The sequence below is a fragment of the Saccopteryx leptura genome, chromosome X (genome assembly GCF_036850995.1).
Source record: "Saccopteryx leptura isolate mSacLep1 chromosome X, mSacLep1_pri_phased_curated, whole genome shotgun sequence".
Taxonomy (NCBI): domain Eukaryota; kingdom Metazoa; phylum Chordata; class Mammalia; order Chiroptera; family Emballonuridae; genus Saccopteryx; species Saccopteryx leptura.
In genome coordinates this window covers 25,392,533-25,415,677 of record NC_089516.1, presented here as the reverse complement: position 1 = coordinate 25,415,677, position 23,145 = coordinate 25,392,533, and the positions used below count along the sequence as shown (strand labels likewise).

General features: G+C 39.9%; 1 protein-coding gene across 6 annotated transcripts in view; it reads left to right on the top strand.

Annotated features, from left to right (window-relative positions):
* The window catches only part of DMD (dystrophin), a 1,890,745-nt gene that overhangs the window by 217,606 nt on the left and 1,649,994 nt on the right, over positions 1-23,145 (top strand). For all 6 annotated transcript variants that reach the window (XM_066356826.1, XM_066356825.1, XM_066356822.1 and 3 more), the window contains one exon: positions 15,858-15,977. In XM_066356826.1, coding sequence (XP_066212923.1) covers positions 15,858-15,977 — 120 coding nt within the window. The remainder of the gene's footprint in view (positions 1-15,857; positions 15,978-23,145) is intronic.

Genomic DNA, 23,145 nt, shown 5'->3' with positions numbered 1-23,145 from the left:
AAAGTGGGCGGTAGGTACAAAAAGGTTGACTACCCCTGTTCTAGCCACTGTACCACTGCAGGCCAAGCCGATTTATGGTTTTAAAGAAGTATCTGCTCTCTCAACTCAAACTTCGTAAATCTGCATCTCACCCAACTTGATCATCTCTTTTTATAAAATTTTATCAGAGCTAGCTTCACAGTTCTGTACGAATAAAAGATAATGTTTCGTTTTAAGTCCCCTGATCTTATATAATGAGCTTTCAATTTCAATGACACATGAGTCTGTCCCTTGCTACAACTGCCGCCAAAGCGGTGTTTTGGTCACAGAAGTTTAAGATCAAGCAGTTTAAGGAGAGCGGTAGATATGGTGACCCCATCCACTACTCCACCAGGAAGAGAAGTACCAACTGTGTTTTAATTTTCATTTCACGTGACTAGGAGAGGACAACTTGTCACATCGATTTTAACTCAACATCTGATCCAGTAGTTAGAGCTGGTGGTAGATCTTGAACGGCACCGCTTTTCCCGTGTGGACCCTGCTTTTCGCTGGTGGGCTGCGTGCCCGCCCTCTTCCCCTTGGCCTCCACTGGCAGCTACGTGTGCATGGTTTCTGTATATGCCAGTGGCTTCTGTCTGAGAGCATTTGCTAGCTGCGAGAGAGTCACACCAGTTGTGGGCAGGCAGGAAATGGAGTTAGCGTCGCCAGAGCTGGGAGGTGATGGATAAACACCCCAGAATCTTTGCCAGTGTGCCTCTGTGTTCCTACAGTCTCTCAGAGTTTTCCCAGCGGGACTGACTCCTGATGGCCATGGGGTCTTGTGTTTCTGCCCTCTCATAATGCCTTCTGGGCCTGAACAGGCACTGGCATAGTGGATATAGAGCATTGGACTGGGGCACGGAGGACCCAGGTTCAAAACCCCGAGGTCGCCAGCTTGAGCGTGGGATGGCCAGCTTGAGTGTGGGATTGCTGGCTTGAGCATGGGATCATAGACGTGACCCCATGGTTGCTGGCTTGAGCATGGGATCATAGACGTGACCCCATGGTTGCTGGCTTGAGCAAGGGGTCACTTGGTCTGCTGTAGCCCCCGGTCAAGGCACATATGAGAAAGCAGTTACTGAACAACTAAGGAGCTACAGCAAAGAATTGATGCTTCTCATTTCTCTCCCTTCCTGTTTGTCTGTCCCTGTCTGTTCCTCTCTCTGACTCTCTGTCTCTGTCAAAAAAAAAAAAAAAAAAAAAAAAGAATAAATAAATAATACCTTTTGAGATCACTTCCCAAATAAACTGTGCCTTAAACCTTGTCTGAAGGCCTGTTTGGGGAGGAACCCAATATACACAACCTTCCCACCCTGGAAGCCAGAAGACTCTCCCAGCTTTACTAAATGTATGATTTTCAGACATTACCTAGTCCCACAGGGTCCCCATCTCTTCACTTTGGAAATAAAAGTGCAAGCCACTTGGTTTCTGGTGTTTCTTCTGGACATGGTTTTAATGTTTCTATTAGATTTGGACTGCGAGGCATTTCAGGAAAGGGCAAGACAAAGGCCAGTGTCATTGAATATCAGTGGGAAGGATGTTGGCACTGGATGCCCGGAGTCTAAGGCGGAAGCCAGTAAGAAAGACCCCGAAAGAGATGTGACAGATGAATGGTAGGGCAGCTGGCAGTGTGAATGACTAAGGGCGACAACGAGGAAAGGTCTTAGCCCGGAGCGCTGAACAGACTCGGTTAAGGTTAGAGGGGCCACTCAGGCTCTTCAACTCTGACAATTACCTGGAATGATTTGTACTTTCCTCTGGAGGATATAGAGTGACTAGAATGGAAACTAGTTGACTATTACTGTCATAAAATTTGAATGGATTCTATTACTTGAAAATTTGCCATTTCTGATGAGTACGAAATTGCTTTGAAGAGAATAATTTGAAACAAAAAGAAAGCCGCAGAATGCTATGCAAGTTGACTGTGTAATCTTGTACATCCGGGACTTACTCATGTAAGTGCATAAAAGAAAGCAGAAGGAATTAGTTTGCTGACTCAGAAAGTGAGGCCAGCTTTCACGTGTAACTATTTAAACCCCCTTCAGGATTGATTATTTTTCATAAAATTAAGGCCAGGAGAAAACACAGCCAAGAGAAAGTGTTACAGTTGATTATAGTTTTTTTTTTTTTTGTTATTTGAATTAATGATGGTGGGAGGGAAATGATTAAACAATATCAAACAATTTATGAAGGAGTTAAATTTATTTAAAAGACCACACTATAAGAAGTGGATTTTTTGTTAGTCTTGCCATGCTTCATAGAACAGAAGATAAATTTTCTTTCCTTAGGTAACTGAGTTTAATCTAAAGCCTTATTTAAATAGTTATCGATTCACTTTGCAGCTTTTATTCCCAAGAATTGTAACTGAATAAAAATAAGAAAGTGTCTCCTTCTGACAACAAAGTGCATCAGTAACTTTGAAGTAGTCAAGAAGCCCCCCCATTCTGCTGCGTGACCACACGCCTCACCTACTGTAACATTTAGGTTTTTTACTTTGTATAGTTATCTATTAAATCCTTGCATCATCCTGTATTTTTTCCCTAAAAGATAATTGTAGATGACAAAATTAAAGATACAGGCTTTGTTGCTGGAAATAAATTTAAATTCTGCTCAGATCAGAGGGTTTACAATAGGTGTACATACTCTCTCAAAATACAAATGTTTGCAAGTCTCGCCACTATACCATGAATATTACAGATACGCTTCTCCGTGTTTTGTGATAAGATCCTTTGCTCTCTTCATTTCAGCAGTATTTTATTACAAGGCAGGCTAGAAATTGATCCACTGTGAAATGCTATGGAGATTAAATCACTTTTACTGAATTCACCAATTAAAGCAGGGTAAAACAATCGATCCAGTATTGGTAGTCACTATGAAATCTAGCCAAACTCATAACTCTGGGTAACTAGAAAAAAGTTCACTTTGCTGACAGATTTGAAAGAGACCTTTCATTCTTCAGAGCTGCTGAATTGGGGAGAGAATTTGCAGCTTTACTTTAGATACGAGTCACTCAAAAGTGATTCTCTGGGGAGTGAACAAATTGAGCCTCTTGTTCCCCATGTGAAAGAACATGTCAGAAATAATTGGTTGGTTATTTCTGTCTTAAGAGACAGACTTTATTAGTAATGTTGATAAGGAATGAAAGGATTTCCATTGAAATGACAGTATTATTGAACAAAAGTCTATTGTGGGCTTGAACATTCATTAACGGGAAAGAAGTTTGCTATTCTTATTTGAATCAAAAGTAAAATATTTGCCGGAGGAATCTTTTGTCTCATGGGACAGTGTGACTGAGATGAAATTTAAAGCTTAGTTTACCAGCAAGGTTCCTCATTCTCTCAAGAGATTTGGATTTTTTTTTCATTAGCTCTATTAGCTTAATAAGAGCATCAACAAAGTCCTTACCATATAGGTTATTGGAATTTGCAGATACAGATGGACACGTGCACTGTGTTCTGACTTCGGTGGTATATGTTAAGTACTGATTAATACAAATTAAATGACCTCTTAGAAATTCAGTCATCCATCCTTTTCTAGAAGCTTAATCTTAAAAATTTGGGTGGTTGCCCTGGCCGGTTGGCTCAGTGGTAGAGCATTGGCCTGGCGTGCAGAAGTCCCGGGTTCGATTCCCGGCCAGGGCACACAGGAGAAGCACCCATCTGCTTCTCCACCCCTCCCCCTCTCCTTCCTCTCTGTCTCTCTCTTCCCCTCCGGCAGCCGAGGCTCCACTGGAGCAAAGATGGCCCGGGCGCTGGGGATGGCTCCTTGGCCTCCGCCCCAGGCGCTAGAGTGGCTCTGGTCGCGGCAGAGCGATGCCCCGGAGGGGCAGAACATCGCCCCCTGGTGGGCAAAGCGTCGCCCCCTGGTGGGCGTGCCGGGTGGATCCTGGTCGGGTGCATGCGGGAGTCTGTCTGTCTCTCCCGTTTCCAGCTTCAGAAAAATACCAAAAAAAAAAATAAAAAAATTGGGTTGTTAAGACTGTGAAATATCCTCTTCTGCTGACATTTAAAATGATCTAGATGTTCATGTAATGGGGAAAGTTTTGTTGTAATCCTGCTAAAGGATTTGACATTTCATTTAATTCCGTTGCATTCTATTCTACATCACTGAGCAAACACTTCTTAAAGCACACTGGGCGCTGTGAAGAGGCCTAGGGTATATGGAGTCTTCTTCAAGAAGCTCACATTCTAATGCATTTGACAAAGACACAGAAAACAAGTGATCATTATGCAAAGCGGAATGTAGCAAATGGCTTGAGAATGTGCTGAAAACAGTGGTTTATCTGAACAAAGGAAGTGAGATGGGGAAATGTTGGTATAGCACTTGCGTGGGTCATGTGTCACGACATGCTCAGTGCTAGAGGACTACACCTTCATCATGGAAGGTCTTGAACTCAAGATTCATGAGTTTCGGTTTACCTTGTGAGTAAGTAATACAGAACCATTATTGGTGAGAAATTAAACTGGAGAGAGTGGTGATTTACAAAAATTTAATCTTTAGGAAGATATCCCTTTTTTTTTCAAAGATTTTTTTTTATTATTTTTCATTTATTCATTTTTATGGGGGGAGAAGAGCAGGACGTATCAACTCCCATAAGTGCCTTGACCAGGCAAGCCCAGGGTTTTGAACTGGTGACCTCAGCATTCCAGGTCAACGATTTATCCATTGCGCCACCACTGGTCAGGCGAGGAAGATGTATCCTGTAAGATAAATGAGAACACAGATGAACAGGAGGCCAGAAGACATGTTAGGAAGATATCACCACAGAAAGTCCATAGAGCCTGAATGAAGGAGTGTCACTGGAAATCAGTAATGTGTCTGAGACACATTTTAGAAATCAACAGCAGAACCAATGGGAATTGATTTAGGGAGTGAGCAGAAATCTCGACAGACCCTGACACTGGGCTATTGGGAGACTGAAGTTGAATTTAAAAAAAAAACAGGGAAAACTTGTATATGACAAGCCCACAGCCAACATCATACTCAGTGGGGGAAAGCTAAAAGCATTTCCTTTAAGATCACAAACAAGACAGGATGTCCACTTTCACCACTCCTATTCCACATCGTACTGGAACACTAGCCACAGCCATCAGACAAGGAGAAGAAATAAAAGGCATCCAAGTTGGAAAGAAAGACATGAAACTGTCATTATTTTCAGATGACAAGATACTGTACATAGAGAATCCTAAAGATTCCACCAAAAAACTATTAGAACTGATAAATTCAGTAAAGTAGTAGGATCCAAAGTAAGTATCTAAAAATCGGTTGTATTTCTATACACTAATAGTGAATAATCAGAAAAGGAAACTAAGAAAATCCCATTTGTATTCTTTTGATATTAATAACTGGCAAGTTAATGTCTGGAAGAACGTCACATTTATATGGTCTATATCAGGGGTAGTAAACCTTTTTATACCTACCACCCACTTTTGTATCTCTGTTAGTAGTAAAATTTTCTAACCACCCACTGGTTCCATAGTAATGGTGATTTATAAAGTAGGGAAGTAACTTTACTTTATAAAATTTATAAAGCAGAATTACAGCAAGTTAAAGCATATAATAATAATTACTTACCAAGTACTTTATGTAAGATTTTCACTAAGTTTGGCAGAATAAATCTTTATAAAACAACTTATTATAGTTAAATCTATCTTTTTATTTATACTTTGGTTGCTCCGCTACCCCCCACCATGAAAGCTGGAACACCCATTAGTGGGTGGTAGGGACCAGGTTGACTACCACTGGTCTAGATACTAGTATATGCATGAGACTCAGTTTTAATTTTTAAAATAAAATTGCGCAGACATTTCATTTTCTATTAACATATTGTAAACAACCACTACTTCTTATAACTTTGTATACTAGATAATTCCATTGATTTAAAAATAATAATTATAATGAAGTCCATACTCATATTCTTATTTTAACAAATTCAAGGGACTCCAGCTACAGATTACTCAGATTACTGCTCAATTAGAAATGGCAGAATACTGATTCAGTAACAATGCCTGAAATAACTCTGCCTTGTTTGAAAGTACATCAGTGCATCTACTAAAACATAAATATCCAAGACCCTCTCTCATCCCAGAAGCACCAGCTTTATTTTCCATACTCGATTGTTCCTGTAATTCTTGTTTATTAGAATTTTCTGGCCTCTGGGGAGGATCAAAAAGAAAAACAAAGGACCTTATCTCTCAGTTATTGAATTAGCTTCATGTATGGAATTTCTGTTTTCCTTAACCAATAGCAATTTATTTCAGTTCCCTTGAATAGACCATACCACATTAATAATGAAAATGAATTATTTAAGTAGATAAAGATATTAGAATGCATTTTAGGGGAAAATTCTTCACAAGATGCACAGATGATGTGTTGTAAAACAGTGTACCGAAACCTGTATAATTTTGTTAGCTAGTGTCACCCCAATAAATTCAATTGAAAAACAAGAAAAAGAAGGGGCAAAGAAGAAAGCTACAACAGATAGAATACTGTGAATTTCAAGAAAATAATTTTTCTTGTGAAATATATTCCTAAAACTATTATGACAAAATTCATGCCCAAACATCAAATCTCATGTTAAAAATATGGGTGAAAATGGCCCTATGTTTCTTTCTAAAGAATATAACATTGTTAACTATAGTATGCTATTATTTTAATGTTTAATATTTCTGTTCTGAACAGAATCATTTCTAGTGATACAACTGGTAGTACTTTCTTACTTAATAGAACTACATTTATCACAGATAATTTATACTGGGTAACATTTTTTATTCCATTAACAATTGAAGATCTAGGTCATGGCTATTGAGAATGAGGAAACTACTAAATCAGATATTTTTACATGATGTTCTGTAGTTTCAGCACACTGAGAGTACTTAGTGATTAAAATATGAATAATATCATTATCAAAGGTATTGGGAATGAATACTGATGGCCAGAAGTGCTATTTCCATGGATCTTAGAGTCAGAATGGAATGATAAGTTAATGATGTCAGAAATAGATTGCCTGACCAGGCGGTGGCACAGTGGGTTGAGTGTCGGCCTGGGATGCGGAGACCCAGGTTCGAAACCCCGAGGTTGCCAGCTTGAGCACGGGCTCATCTGGTTTGAGCAAGGCTCACCAGCTTGACCCAAGGTCACTGGCTTGAGCAAAGGGTCACCTGCTCTGCGTTAGCCCCCAGTCAGGGCACATATAAGAAAGAAATCAACAAACAAGCAATCAGCGAACAACTAAGATTCTGCAAGGAAGAATTGATGCTTCTCATCTCTCTCCCTTCCTGTCTGTCCCTCTCTCTGACTCACTGTCTCTGCCAAAAAAAAAAATTAGAAAAGCAAACGCCAAGTCAAAAAAAGTTATTCAATTATGTAAATGAGATGCAAAACCAACTTTTATACCATTGGAAAAAAATGCCCTATACAAAAGGCTGAAAGTACTGGTGTATCTGCTCGTCCCCTGATCCCCTAATTTTTGTGAGCAGTGTACATTTCTTGAGATCCTAAAACTTTGCTGTAACGCCAGCCCTTCTTTCCCTGGATTTTGAAACCACATTCCAGTCCTGTATTTAGGATTAGAAGGTGGGGGGCAGCATGAATCAGGTGATGGGAATTAGGTAAATATCAGCTTCTTGCAGTATAAAAGTCTTTGTTCTGAATGTGCCTCAATGTGAGATTTTAGAGCTAACACGCTGTTAATATTTATTGAGTACATACTGTGTGCCTGGCAAAGTGCTAAGCAGTTATAGCTTACTCAGGCTTCCCAACCACCTGAATAAATAGGTACTAATACCTGTACTGTCCCAGATTTAAAACTAGGAAGCAGAGGCTTGATGTGGTTGAAAACTGTTAAAAGGTCGCATTGCTGGTTAGCGATGCATCCAGGAACCTGACCCAGGAAATCTGATTTCAGACCCTGCATAATTAAACATGCACACATTGTTATCAGTCTGTCATCTACACTATATCCTTTTCTACTTATATTCTGAAAGGTGTAGGGGTACATTGTCAACTTTGTATTAAAACATTTTTTCATATTTATTGAGCCCTCTTCCTACAATAGGCGCTTTTAAAATCTTTCAAATGTCTTCATCACAATGGTCTTTAGGACCCCCTCCCACCTTGGGTAGTTTATAAGTTAGCAGAAAAAGTAAACATTTTTTTAAAATTTTGTGACAGAGACAGAGAGAGAGACAGAAGAAGGGACAGATAGACAGAAAAGGAGAGAGATGAGAAGCATCAATTCTTTGTTGTATCACCTTAGTTGTTCATTGATTGCTTTCTCATATGTGCCTTGACTGGAGTCCTTCAGCTGAGCCTGTGACCCCTTGCTCAAGCTAGCAACTTTAGGGCTCAGACCACCAACCATGGCGTCGTGTCTGTGATCCCACGCTCAAGCCAGCGACCCTGCGCTCAAGCTGATGAGCCCACACTCAAGCCAGCGACTTCGTGGTTTTGAATCTGGGTCCTCTGCATCCCAGTCCTATGCTCGATCCACTGTGCCACTGTCTGTTCAGGCTAAACATTTATTTTTTAACAAGGTACAAACAATGGGTTCTGATATAAAGAGTAATATAACTATGTGATCCCACAGAAGTAAGTGGATATCAAAATAAAAGTTCTTCTAGGAGAGCCTGTTGGGGAAGCTTATTTAAAATATTCAGCGAATTTCCAACAAAATTACATATTATAAATAGACCCTCATGGGGAACTAGACAATATTGTGAACAGTGAGGCTTAGCAAAGAGAATGTTGGACTGACAATAAAATGATTAGTCATTTCCGGGTCCCTTCATTCAGTGATGCGGGGGGTATAGAGCCTAGCCTGTGCAGAGGGGATGGGAGGTAGGAAGGAAGAATGGCCAAAGCAGAAGAGGTAAAGCTGTCTAGTCAACGGCCTACCTCCCCACCATTTCCTAAGAAATCATAAAACTTTCTGGGTTGGCCAGAACATTTTGATTTGAAAATAAAATCAGTTCACATCTAGATGTATTGCATTAGCTAATTGTTCATACGTATCTAGGGATTTCTTTTTGTCCTGCCATGGAGTTTCCAAGATACTGCTTTCTTAGGTGTTGGATTTACCCATGTTCCCAGAACTCTTCTGGTTTCTTAAGATTATTTTTGTAAATTTTATATTTAATAGAACTTTTGTACTCATTACTTTTTCCTTCTGTGTACATTTATTTGCCTAAGCTAAACAACTACAAATTACTTAAACTTAATATTTTTTAAATACCTTTGTAATTATATTAACTTAAAGTGATATGTGGGAGGCAGTAGATGACTTTAGAATTCATTTAGAACCCATGACTTTTGTTGTTTCTAGGTGTGTGTGTATGTGTGTGTGTGTGTGTGTGTGTGTGTGTTTATAGGACCAGCAAGTATTAGCAGCTTTCTGTAAATCATTAAAGTCAAAGAAATAATAAAATAAACTATAAACCTTGGCATCCACTTGCCCTTTTCTGTTCCATGTTGCTGAGCATATGCTCTGGCCAAGGGAAATATTGCATGCCCTCCTATGGAGCTTATAGGAGACCCAACCTTGTTCTTTTGTGTGTGTGTGTGACAGAGACAGAGAGAGAGTCAAAGAAAGGGACAGTTAGGGACAGAGAGGCAGGAAGGGAAAGAGATGAGAACCATCAATTCTTCATTGTAGCTCCTTAGTCTCCTTAGTTGTTCATTGATTGCTTTCTCCATTGTGTCTTGATGGGGGGGTACAGCAGACTGAGTGACCCCTTGCTCAAGCCAGCGACCTTCAGCTCAAGCCAGCGAACTTGGGCTTCAAGTCAGTGACCTTTGGACTCAACCAGTGACCGTGGGGTTATGTGTTTGATCCCACTCTTAAACTAGCGATCCTACACTCAAGCTGGTGAGCCCGCGCTCAAGCCAGATGAGCCTGCGCTCAAGCCAGTGACCTTGGGGTTTTGAACTTGGATCTTCATTGTCCCAGTTCGACGCTCTACCCATTGCACAACTGCCTGGTCAGGTGTTCATGTTTCTTATTACTCTACCTTTCTATTAATTGTTGCTGTTCACCTCTTGTCAGTAGCAAATTAAGTAATTCCCTAGCCTTAAATATTTCCATGACCATATCCTCCAGGTATTATTTCACATGAGTGATAAGAAAGTTACAGTATAATAGCATAAGTCTGAAGTCATCACAGAAGTGACTCTTTCTCCAGTGATTGTCTTTTTTCTGTGACAGAAACAGAGAGAGGGACAGATAGGGACAGACAGACAGGAAGGAAAGAGATGTGAAGCATCAATTCTTTGTTGCGGCACTTTAGTTGTTCATTGAGTGCTTTCTCATATGTGCCGTGACGGGGAGGGGGCTGCAGCAGACCAAGTGACCCCTTGTTCAAGCCAGCGGCCTTGGGCTTAAGCTGGTGAGCCTTGTTCAAACCAGATGAGCCCTTGCTCAAGCTGGCGACCTTGGGGTTTCAAACCTGGATCCTCCGTGTCCCAGTCCAATGCTCTACCCACTGTACCACTGCCTGGTCAGGCTCTCCAGTGATCATCTTAAGCTAGTTATTAAAATCCAACTTTGGCCCTGGTGGATAGAGCATCAGCCCAGTGTATGAATGTCCCAGGTTCGATTCTGGGTAAGAGCACACAAGAGAAGTAATCATTTGCTTCTCACCCCTCCTTCTCCCTCTTCTCTCTCTCTTCCCCTCCTGCAGCCAGTGGCTCAGTTGGTCCCAGTGCCAGCCCCTGGTGCTGAGGATAGCTCGGCTGATTTGAGCATCAGCCCCAGATGGGGATAGCTATGTGAATCCTGTTCATGGTGTGTGCGGGAGTCTGTCTCACTATCTGTTCTTTCATTTAAAAAAAAAGAAAAAAAACAAACAAAAAAAGAAAACAACTTGACATGGGCCAGAGCAAGAAGAATTAATTCTGTTCCAGAGGTGACATTTAAAAGATGTAGAATAAAAGTCATATTTAAGTCATAAAATTATGAATATGCACAACAGGAATAACAAATTTGGTCAGGTGGTTTTAGTAGAGGATAATTGATAAGAAATAGAAATATAAAAAATGTAAGTTTGTCATATGTAGGCCTTTTTAATGTTAAATTTTACTGTTGGCCTTTTTTCTTGACATAAGGGGGAAAAAGATTGTTAGTTGACATTAGAGAACAAACATTGCTGACATTTGATTCTATCTAATAATGGTATAGAAACTTAATTAGGAACATGACATATTTTTAAAAATCTGGTAAATGTAACAAGTGTATTACTTTAATAAAAACTATGGCAAAGCATCCATACATAATAAAATACCTAGTACATATATATATGTATAAATAATTTATATGCTTTTAATTAAGAAAAACATACTTCAGTGATCATATATTACAACTTTTTAATTTAAATACATTATCTTCTGATTGGCCAAAATTTTAGCGTACTTCTCTGGGTGTATATCTGTATTTGGAATAATTTGATGCATATTTCAGGCTTAATTAGCATATCAACTATAAATCTCCATTGTATAAATCTAGCTAAGAGAACTTCAAATCCATAAGAAGTACGTATTTAATTAAAAATTAATTTTAAAATAGCTTTATAAAACTTTAATGTACTTTAAAAATTAGTAGTCTTGAGAATCCATGTTTTCTCAAAGAAGGAAGCAGGAAGGTATACTTTGCACCAGTGATTACGGCTTTATTCATCATGGATCCATAGTTTGGCAGAGAAATTTTTTTTTTAGATTTTTTTGGTGCGTAGCATTTTTGCTACTTCTGAGAATCAGCCTCATTAAAAAATGAACACTTTACATTGGATATTTTATAGTGTTTTGTTGCTGATGTGGGGAGGATTAGCTAATACTGTGATATTCATTGCTACTTATTTTCAGGGTTAATATCTGGGAAAATAAGAAGTAAGTTTCTGTGTTTTAGTAGCTTCTGTCTTGCAGCTGTTGTGTATACTCAGAAAGGTCAGTTTAACCTATTTTTATTTTAATCCCTGATTAGGAGCAAAAGAAGAGATCTAGTTTGAAAAAGTCATAGAAGAGGAAAGAGAAATAGAGTTATGCTAATCTACCCCGGTGTTGTGCACTCAGTACGATTTTCAGCCACTGTGGAGACTTTCCCATGGTTCTTTTCCCCCCTCTAATCAATATAAGTGCAGATAGTTCGTGTCTTTGATTTTGAAGCTACCAACTCACAGATAGCTTTACTGGCGCTTCTGTATGGCTGCAAAAGCATACATCGTAAATCCTTGATGAATATGGCAAGAATGCAATTTCTGATTAGGAAACAAATAGATAAGCAAAACAATCAAAAATCCAAGGACTGGGGGAAATAAATAATATAGTTGATCACATGTGCTTTAAAAAGTTGAAATCTGAGTCTGAAAATAAGCATATCATGGCTCACACAATGCTCAAGATCCTTTACTAAAATATATTAAAACAGTAAAAATAATTTATATGTAAAAATTGCACAGTATAGTATTAATTTATAGTTGTTTTTAATATGTGTAATTATATTTACTCTCATACTTGAATTATCGGAGAAAATAATTGGCCAAAATTAAAGAAACCAACTTATGCTATACTGACTACCAAAATATTATTGTAATTATTAATGTTAAAACTCCAGGCTGAAACAACTTGAAATGTTCCCAGTCCTGACTTATGTAATTCAGAAAACCTCAGATTCAATGTGACTTTCAAGGACAACTCTGAATGTTAATGTTTTCATTGTTGGCCTCATAGCAGGAAGATTTTTATTAACCAGTGTTAACTCTGGAATGTCAAAGGCCTGATAGTATGGACTCCGCACACAAAATAGATGCATAGTCATTTGATTCTAAATTGCTTCACTTGAAAATGTAGCGTGAAAATCTAGAGAGTGGAAGTAAAAGTAAAGGATTTTAGAATGCTCTAAAATGTGTGGACTTGAATAAAAGTCCTAGGGTAAACATGCTCGTGCATTTGAGTTAGTGAGGCAGCAAATCCTAATAACCTCCCTCGTACCTACCGGAGAGTGAATCACTAAGCTAGTCTGCTAGATGCCGTACATTCTTGTCTCCTGAGTAGGGGCTGCAGCTTTTACAGGCCTTGCCCTAGACTTGCTTCTCCATTCTTGTATTATATAATAAAATATTCTAAGAAGCAAAATAGTTGGCTAAAAGTTTTGCCTAGTCATTCAGGGATTTCTCAGTAGTGATCAGCAGATCATGGTGAGGTCTTGCGGAAACCGGAGCTCCCAGGCAGGGTGTCTGGGTTCTAGAGACGCCTTTTCTGTTTTCTTGTCCTCTGTTTACCTTTTACCTATTCCTCCATTTACCCCTATTTATCTTTGCCCTCCAAAATTGTATACTATGGTTTTTAAAAGATTGAAACACTCTTTGGTGGTTATCAGTGCTCATTAGTATAATTGTAATTACACTTTTAAAAAAGCTAATCCAACCTGACCAGTTGGTATTGCATTGGATAGAGCATCGGCCTGGGATGCTGAGGACCAGGGTTCAAAACCCCAAGGTCACCAGCTTGAACATGGGCTCATCTGGCTTGAGCATGGGGTCACTGGATTGAGTGTGGGGTTGCCTAATTCAGTGTGGGATTTTAGACATGACCCATGGTCACTGGCTTGATCCCAGAAGTCGCTGGCTTGGAGCCCATGGTTGCTGGCTTGCACAAGGGGTCACTCACTCTGCTGTAGCTCCCTAGTCAAGGCATATATGAGAAAGCAATCAATGAACAACTAAGGTACCACAATGACAAATTCATTCTTCTTGCCTGACCAGGCAGTGGCGCAGTGGATAGAGCGTTGGACTGGGATGCAGAGGACCCAGGTTCGAGACCCCAAGGTCGCCAGCTTGAGTGCAGGTTCATCTGGTTTGAGCAAAAGCTCACCATCTTGGACCCAAGGTCGCTGGCTTTTAAGGGCTTCGGTCTGCCGAAGGCCTGTGGTCAGGGCAGATGTGAGAAAACAATCAATGAACAACTAAGGTGTCACAACGAAAAACTGATGATTGATGCTTCTCATCTCTTTCCATTCCTGTCTGTCCCTATCTATCCCTCTCTCTGACTCTCTCTCTGTCTCTGTAATAAATAAATAAATAAATAAATAAATAAAATCTTAAAAAAAAAAAAAGAACCGATGCTTCTCACCTCTCTCCCTTCCTATCTCTCTCTCTCTTAAAAGATAAAAATCTGACCCCTTATATTGGGTTGTAATCTTTATGTAATCAGGAATTGCCAGACTGATCTGTGCATATTGCCTTCACCAATGTTTATTGATCTTTAGTTGCTTGGAATATGTAGTGAGAAGGACAGGTAACATCTCCTGTTCCAGTGGATTTTATATTCCAGTAATTAGAGACAAGCAACGAATGACTAACCTAATATATAAGAAAATGTTGAGTTGTAAAAATGTTATTTTAAAGAAATTGATAGAAAAATAGTCATTAAAGAACATGGAGATAGCATCTCCATGATAAACATCTCTGGGCAGGTGACACTTAAACTGAGGGATTAAGCAAAGAAAAAAACAAACCTCAGACACTGACAACAGTATGGGAATTACAAGAGGGGAAGGGAGGTGAAGAGAGGTAGAGGAAGATAAAGGGGGGGTACATGGTGATGGAATAAGATTTTCCTTGGGTGATGAACACACCATTGAATAGAGTAGAGTAGAGTAGAAGAAGTAACTGAATCCTGAATGAAAAGGAGAGATTTTTTTTAAAATAATTTTATTTTTTTAATGGGGCGACATCAATAAATCAGGATACATATATTCAAAGATAACATATCCAGGTTATCTTGTCGTTCAATTATGTTGCATACCCATCACCCAAAGTCAGATTGTCCTCTGTCACCTTCTATCTAGTTTTCTTTGTGCCCCTCCCCCTCCCCCTTTCCTTCTCCCTCTCCCCCCTCCCCCTGTAACCACCCCACTCTTATCAATGTCTCTTAGAAGGAGAGATTTTTTTAAGGTATGGAGAAAGAACAATTCAGGTGGGAAAATAGCTCGACATCTGTGGAAGAGATAGAAGACAGCTGTGACTGAAACAGGATCAGTGGGCAGGAATGGTGTGCGGTCTTAGACTGAAGAGTTAGGCAAGTGCTCGATTTCAAAATAATTTCAGGTAAAGAATTTGGATTTTCCTTCTTGGTGTGATAGAAATCCTTTGGTTTTAAGACAGAGGGCTGACATCTAATTTATAGCTGAGCAGAGAAGAAAGAACCAGCAAAGGAGCCGAAAAGCAGCGCTTAGTGAGGTGTGATGATGATTGAAGCTCAGGAGAAAAGGATGACAAGAATGAATGAGTGGTTAATGAGGTTAGTAATCGAAATGCCCAGTAAGAGGATATCAACAAATGGTGGTTCAATTTGGGAACAGGGAGGTTGATGGCACCTTTATGAGGTGTTTCAATGGGATCCTGAGCAAAGAGAATAGTAGGGTAAGGAAGTGGTAAGAATAATTCTAAAAAACACGAAATATTTTTTAGTGAAGAGGAACACATATTAGGGGAGCAGCAGGAGAGATTTGTTGGATAAAGAGAGTTTTCTTTGTTTGGGTTGATGATGAAGAACTTCAGTAGAGATGGAGACATCGAAGATGCCCAGAGGAGCAAAGTCCTGGAAAAGTGAGAGAAGGTAGGATAAGGGGCCGAGCATTATCACACCTTTCTAAGTGGATGTTCTCGCTATACTTCCAAGGTCAGTTGCTGGTAGAAATATGCAGATTTTGCTGAGCATCATAGCTGAAATTTTGCTCAGAATGGTTGAATTTAATAAAAAAAAAAAATTACATTACCCAAAGCATGGCAGAAACAAATTGGATTCACTTGGGAAGTCACTTTAATTTACTTTCCAAATTTTTCTTTCAGGTTCTTCAAGAAGACCTAGAACAGGAACAAGTCAGGGTCAATTCTCTCACTCACATGGTGGTGGTGGTCGATGAAGCTAGTGGCGACCATGCAACTGTCGCTTTGGAAGAGCAACTTAAGGTCAGATGATTTTCTTTAATACACTAAATATGATATTTAAAATAATTAATTGTTCAAAAGTAATTGGAAAGTATATAATGGAATTTATATGTTTAGAGTGTAATAGATTTATTTAAACTAATTCAGATTATGTCTTATTTGTACATAATTCCCTTTCATTAACGATGTACTCTGCTCATTCTAGCTTCCTGGCTTCTAGGGAAATATCAAAATGCAGATTCATTTTTTTTTTAATTTGAATGAGAGGAAGGAAGATAGACTTCCACATGTGCCCCACTGGGATCTACTCGGAGACCCCCATTTAGGGCCGATGGTCTGCCCATCATGGGCTAATGCTCTCAACCAAGCTATTTTTAGTGCTGAGGTGGAGGCTCCACAGAACCATCTTCAGCGCCTGGGGCCATTGTGCTCAAATCGGTTGAGCCATGGCTGTGGGATAGGGAGTAAAAGAGAAAGAGAAGATGGAGGTGAAGAGGAAGGAAGCAGATGGTCACTTCACCTGTGTGCCCTGACCAGGAATCGAACCCAGGACTTCCTGGATTCAACACTCTACCACTGAGCCAGCAGGCCAGGGCCACATATTTCGTTTTTTATTATATTTATATAGTATGTATTAGAGGATTGATCAGGTGAATATTATTTACATCTGCTTCAAACTTAGTAAAATAAAAACCCACAAAAGCATCACGTTCAATCAAATAACAATAAATTGTTCACCTTCACCGTGTTTTCCCCTGGAAGCCCTGAGTTGTCATCTTGACAGCAGGATGCTTAAGTTATGGACGTTTAGTTGGAGCAGATTCTTAACCTTTCAAGCCCTCATTGAATCTGAATCCTAGTAACTGTGTCCTTGGAAACATGACCAGTACATATAAACAAAGGATGATGTGCATGTTGTCATAGTTTTATCTTCTCTTACTAATTTGGAATAATAATGTTTTACTGTAAAAAAATGAAAACAATTTCAACAAAGCTATATCAGTAGATGAAAGCATCAACAATATGGGAAAAGCACAATTCATTGTTCTGAGTGTGACACAGACATTCATATATATACACAACTACAGATTATAATTGAGATGTTCGTTGTACCCACCAAAGGCCTGCTTTGCCTTCGTGATAGTTAAGGGCCAGTAGTCTGACATGTCTAAGGATCCAATCAATGTAGGTTTAAATAGCTTTATCAGCTCAAGGTTGTTCTAAACTTACTTTCTTTTACTTAACTTATAACACAGTTTCTTAAAGCCTTATCTCTATATTGTTCTCCTTTTGTGTGACTTGAGTTTCTTTTTTATCCCAGTGAAATGTCAATTCTTGTGTTACTGCCCTAGACCGCCAGTCTCTGACAATGCTATCTCACTTGCCATTATTAAAAGACAAAGAGAAAACTCTTGAATTGCTACAACTGAGCATATAATATGTAGTAGTGACTCATGTTAATTGCTCTGTTTCAATTAAATTGCAGGGATTACAAATCTAAATGGTTTATGACACCTGTTATTATAATGCATTGTTTCATATATGTTCAAATATATTGTATACACACTCTTATATTCATGTCCAGCTAAAGGATTAGTGATGGGCCACTGCTGTAGCCATTTTAAGGAATCCTTTTTTTTTTTTTTTTTTTTTTTTTTGTATTTTTTCGAAGTTGGAAACTGGGAGGCAGTCAGACAGACTCTGGCATGCGCCTGACCAGGATCCACCCGGCATGCCCACCAGGGGGCGATGCTCTGCCCATCTGAGGCATTGCTCTGTTGCAACCAGAGCCATTCTAGCGCCTGAGGCAGAGGCCATAGAGCCATCCTCAGTGCCCGGGCCAACTTTGCGCCAATGGAGCCTTGGCTGCGGGAGGGGAAGAGAGAGACAGAGAGGAAGGAGAGGGAGAGGGGTGGAGAAGCAGATGGGTGCTTCTCCTATGTGCCCTGGCTGGGAATCGAACCCGGGACTTCCACATGCCGGTCTCATGCTCTACCGCTGAGCCAACCGGCCAGGGCCAGGAATCCTTTAGTTCAGATACAATAGAGTTATAACTAATCACCAATGGTAATAATTTAATACAAAACATTTCTCAGAAATTTTCAGAGAAGATAAAAGGAGGCTGTGGAATAGAGATTGGGAAGGTGACTAGTGAAAAAAAAGTGAAGACAAAAATTTTTCTAAGTCATAGAATTTTCTAGTCAAAGAAAACCAGAGAGAAGGTGACGGAGGACAATTTGACTTTGGATGATGGGTATGCAGCATAACTGAATGTCACAATAACCTGAAAATGTTTTCTCTGAACATATGTACCCTGGTTTATCAATGTCACCCCATTAAAATTAATTTAAAAAAGAAAAAAAAGAAACAACTGAAAAACGTCCATTTTGGCATCACCAGACCTCTTATTCCTAGCTCTGGAATATGTAATTATTTCAAGGCGGTGATGCACGTGGGACCAGGCAACCTGGATAAAGAGTCCATAGAATGGACAGATGGTATCTGGGTTTGATCTTAGGTAAGGATACATCAAAAGTGGTGCTCCTAAGGCTTTCTATATTTTTATCCTACTTAGTTTCGTTTTATACCGTTTTCTGTTTTTTATTTGTTTTTTTGCCCAGGGACATCTGCTAATAGAACTATGCATGTATTGGCTATCCTTTTCACACAAGCTCAGTCTCCGTTTAGCCGTGATTGCCTTCCCCCATCCTTGGTGGGACCATTGCCTCCCAAACTCCTCTTTTCCCCTCGACTCCCTTTCTACCTTTGTGTGTGCCTTTCCATTTCCGTAGCTCTCTGCTCTCACCTTACTTTTAGATAGTCTGTGTTTTTCAACTCCAGCTCGTGGACTGCTCCACCAGAAATTTTGGGCCGGTCCTGAAAGAGTTAACCACCTTGATATTGTAGGAAGAGTATAGACCAAAGTATCTTAGCTGAATTCACTTATGCTCAGGGTGATTTCGGCCTTGGCGGTCCTTGAAATAATTCCCCTATTTTCACTGGTCCCCAAGTATAAAAAGGTTGAAAGCCAGTGATCTAGACTAGTATTTAAAAGGGCAGAGTTACAAGGAATTAAGTGGTAAGAAAGCCCCTACTGTAGCATTTTTCTTCTCATTCCTTCAGTTTCCTCAGTCCATGAGAAATCCATGCTGAAATTCTGTGCCTTCTTTAACCAATGATTTGAATTGCCATGGAATTACTCTCATTTGCCTTTGAAATTTGAATGATTCTTTCTTCGGTTCTTTGAAAATGAACGAAAACTTGTCTTACCTAGTGTAATTTTTATTTTTTTAATTTTAATTTTATTTTATTTTATTCTGAAGTGAGAAGCAGGGAGGCAGAGAGGTAGACTCCTGCATGTACCGTACCGGAATCCCCCTGGCAAGCCCACTAGGGGGCGATGCTCTTCCCATCCAGGGTGTTGCTCCATTGCAATCATCCATTCGAGTGTCTGAGGCCGAGTAGAGGCCATGGAGCCATCCGTAGTGCCCAGGCCAACTTTGCTCCTATGGAGCCTTGGCTGTGGAAATGGAAGAGAGATAGAAACAAAGGAGAGGGGGAGGGGTGGAGAAGCAGATGGGTGCTTTTCCTGTGTGCCCTGGCCCGGAATCAAACCCAAGACTTCCACATGCCCGGCCAACACTCTACCACTGAGCCAGCAGGTCAGGGGCATCCTAGTGTAATTTTTAAAAGGAAAGGGAGGAGAAAGAGAAGTTGGTAGAGAGAAGAAATAATAAAGGATAAAAAGAGAGAGAAATCAATACAATGGAAGAGCCACTTAGCCTCTGCACGTGATAAAAATTCCATGCATACGTCAGAGTGAGTTGATCATCATATTCTCCAAGGAATTCTGTTAGAAGTTATGGGAAGAGTTTTAGGAAAGAAAAACAGGTAGATGAACTTCATACAAGGGGACAAAACCTGGTAGGGACCTCAGAAGACTCTTTGAGGGCTTTTTTAGAGCTAGGTCTGGTCATCCATAGCTCAAGGTCTGATAGTGTTGAATGCTCACCCCACAACTTCTTTCTCCGCCACAGTCTCCCATGTCACTACGATTGCTTCATCTATTTCACTCAAATTAGCTGAAGTACCATCCAGAGCCTCAAAATGAATCCCCAGTGGTCTTCAGTTAAGAGATGCAGATGGGGAAAGCTAGGAAAGTAAGTTCTTGATTAAGTACAATGAGAGATGTGTTCTTATCATCTTGGGTTAGAACTCTGAAAAAACTACTCAGAGAATATCTTTACATGTGTTGGTACGTAAAGACACATGCCGCCTCATGTTCATCGCAGTGTTATTCACGGTGACCAAGACATGGAAACAACCCAAGTGTCCTTCAATAGACAATTGGATAAAAAAGGTATGGTCCCTATGTACGATGGAATACTACTCAGCCATAAGAAACAATGACAGAGTGATGTATATGACAACATGGATGGACCTTGAGAACATTATCCTGAGTGAAATAAGTAAATGAGAATAAGATAAGCACTATATGATTTCACACATAGATGGGATATAAAAATGAGACTCATGGACATAGATAAAAGTGAAGTGGCCACCAGGGAGAGGGGTATATAGGGGAGGGGGAGGGGGAAGGGAGTAAAGAGGGACAAATATACAATGATGGAAAATTATTTGACTTTGGTGATGGGTATATAACATAATCAACAGTTCAAATGGTATAGAAACGTTCACCTGACCCCTGTGTACTCTTATTGATCAATGTTGCCCTGTTAAATTTAATTTTCTAAATAAAATTTTAAGAAAAGATAGTTCTATGAACTCTATAAGTTAAATTTTCTCTAACTTTGAAAGAGTTTTAGAAGTATTCATTTTAAAAGGTTTGAAGAAAAACAAAGTTAGGTCAGCACAGAAGCTTAGGGATTCTGAAAGAGGGCATAACTTCCGGAGGATCATATTCTGAAAAGTGCAGTCTGATGTAAATTAATGTAATTCTTTTCGTGGTTCTTTTAGTGGTTTGCTTGTCCCTCAGCAAATGTCACCACTGATCCGAAACTTGTCTTTAATTTTAGAGCCTTCCAGGATGTCAGTAGACAGTCTGATTTGTAAGCATTGATGCCAATCAATAATTTTATTGAGGAGTAGCTTGTCTAAATAACTGAGAGGGGTCATTTATGTGGTGTCTTCAGTTCTGGAGGAAATCACCATATCTTTTCTTAATATCCTGCATTCCATTTTTCATTGAGTATTTGTTATGTTCTTTCTGTGTCTGAGGGATTGTGCTGGGTAATAGGTAAAATAGTGAGTAAAAGGAGTATTGGTAACTTCCTCCCTGGCTCAGGGTGAGTCACTTATGAGCTAACTGCTTTTCTTGGAACCACAAAACAATCGTAGCCATTTTTCAGGCTCTGCCTTTTGTGTTTTTTTGTTGTTGTTGATTTTTTTTCTTTTTTTTACTTTTTCTCTTACTTTTTTTTTTTTAGCAAGAGCAACAGGCAGCAAGGGAGAGAGATGAGAAGCATCAACTTAGAGTTGCGGCACCTTAGTTGTTCATTCATTACTCTCTCATACGTGCTTTGACCAGGGGGCTCTAGCTGAGCCAGTGACTCCTTGCTCTGTTGGGCGACCTTAGGCTTCAAGGCAGCGACCATGGGGTCATATCTATGATCCCACACTCAAGCCGGAATCCTTGAGTTTTCGAACTTTGGTTCTCAGCATCCCAGACCCACACTCTGTGCGCTACGCTACCACCTGGTCAAGCAGGTATCCTTTTTGAAAACAAATGCTAATTCCTTTTCATCTGTGCTGGGCTTGGCAACTGCTCTCCTGCTACTTAGAGTCAAGCAGAAGAAATAGGCATTAATCAGATATTTACAAAAATGAGCAAATAGTTAAGAGTGGACACAATTTACTTCTATGAAGGAAAGGGCACAAGGTTTTGTGACAACAAATCAATCTGACTTAAACTGAAGTTTGAAGGCATGAAATGATTCCCTAGGGAAGTGACGTCTCATAGGATTTAAAGGATGTGTTCGAGAGAGCTTTATGAAGTGTGTGAAAAGGGGATCGGGTGGGTGGGTCCAATTTCCAGGATGGAGAATTAGTATATCAAGTGAGCACATTATCCTCAAGGAGCTGAGAAAGGGCCAAGTTAGCTTTCACATTGGGTTCAGAACAGTGGTGTTAGAGGAGACTTGGCAGGCAGACAGGGCTTACCTAAGAATTAGAATTAGTGTGACACTAAACGCTACTATAATTCTTTCAGTGAAAAACCACATATTGAGCAGCCGCTCTTTGCCAGGATGACAGCTGAGAGTACAGGGATGAGGAGGGGCGGGGGACGACAGTCATGGAACCTTGGAACATGCCCTCCTGGACCTGCCCTAACCAAATGCAACTAAGTGTAAAATTATGGCCATGATGAGTTCAACGTGACAAAAATATAAATTGCTAGATGACCTGTCTTGCCCTAGAGGGTCAGGAAAATAGAGGTTAATTGGGCAACCAATTAACCAGTAAAGAGCGGGAGAGTGTTCTGGACAGAACAATGTTTTTCATTTGACAAATTTATATTGAGTGCCTACTAGATGGCAGGCAGAAAGTCTAAGCTTCGAGGTTAAGTATGGACAGAGCCTAAATCGGTCCTCCATGAAGCGTGCTTTCTGAGCACGACGCATCATGATAATTGAGCACATTTTATACCGTGAGAGAGGAGATGAGAACTCTAAGGTAAAAGCGCCCGGGGAAGGGAGTAGTTTTATATGCAGTGGTCAGGGGAAGCTTTTTGAGAAGGAAGCATTTGAGCAAAACAAAAATGAAGGAAGGGACGTGCTTTGGAGATGCACAGATCTTCTGGGGGCTTTTACATTTGAGAACTTGAAAAAAGACAATGAGAGCATAGAGAAGGCCTTTTGTTCTAAGGAGAGAGCTGTTTCTAGTAGGAAAGAATCAGACCCATGCTTAGGTCCATAGATTACAGGAGATGCTCTAGTAAAAACCACCTTCCAGAGAAAAGGCAATGCTGTTTAAGTTCCATTTTTAGATATGTTCTTCTATACAAGTTAATACTTGAGAGTCCAACTAGGTGGTATTAGAGGGGGCTAAGGCCACAGACCCAGGAGTGTGTCTGGCATATCAGATATATTTGGACCATTTTGTTAGATGACTTTGAGGTTAAAGACATCTAACAATCTACAATGTTGGAGAATTAAAGGTGGATCAAAAA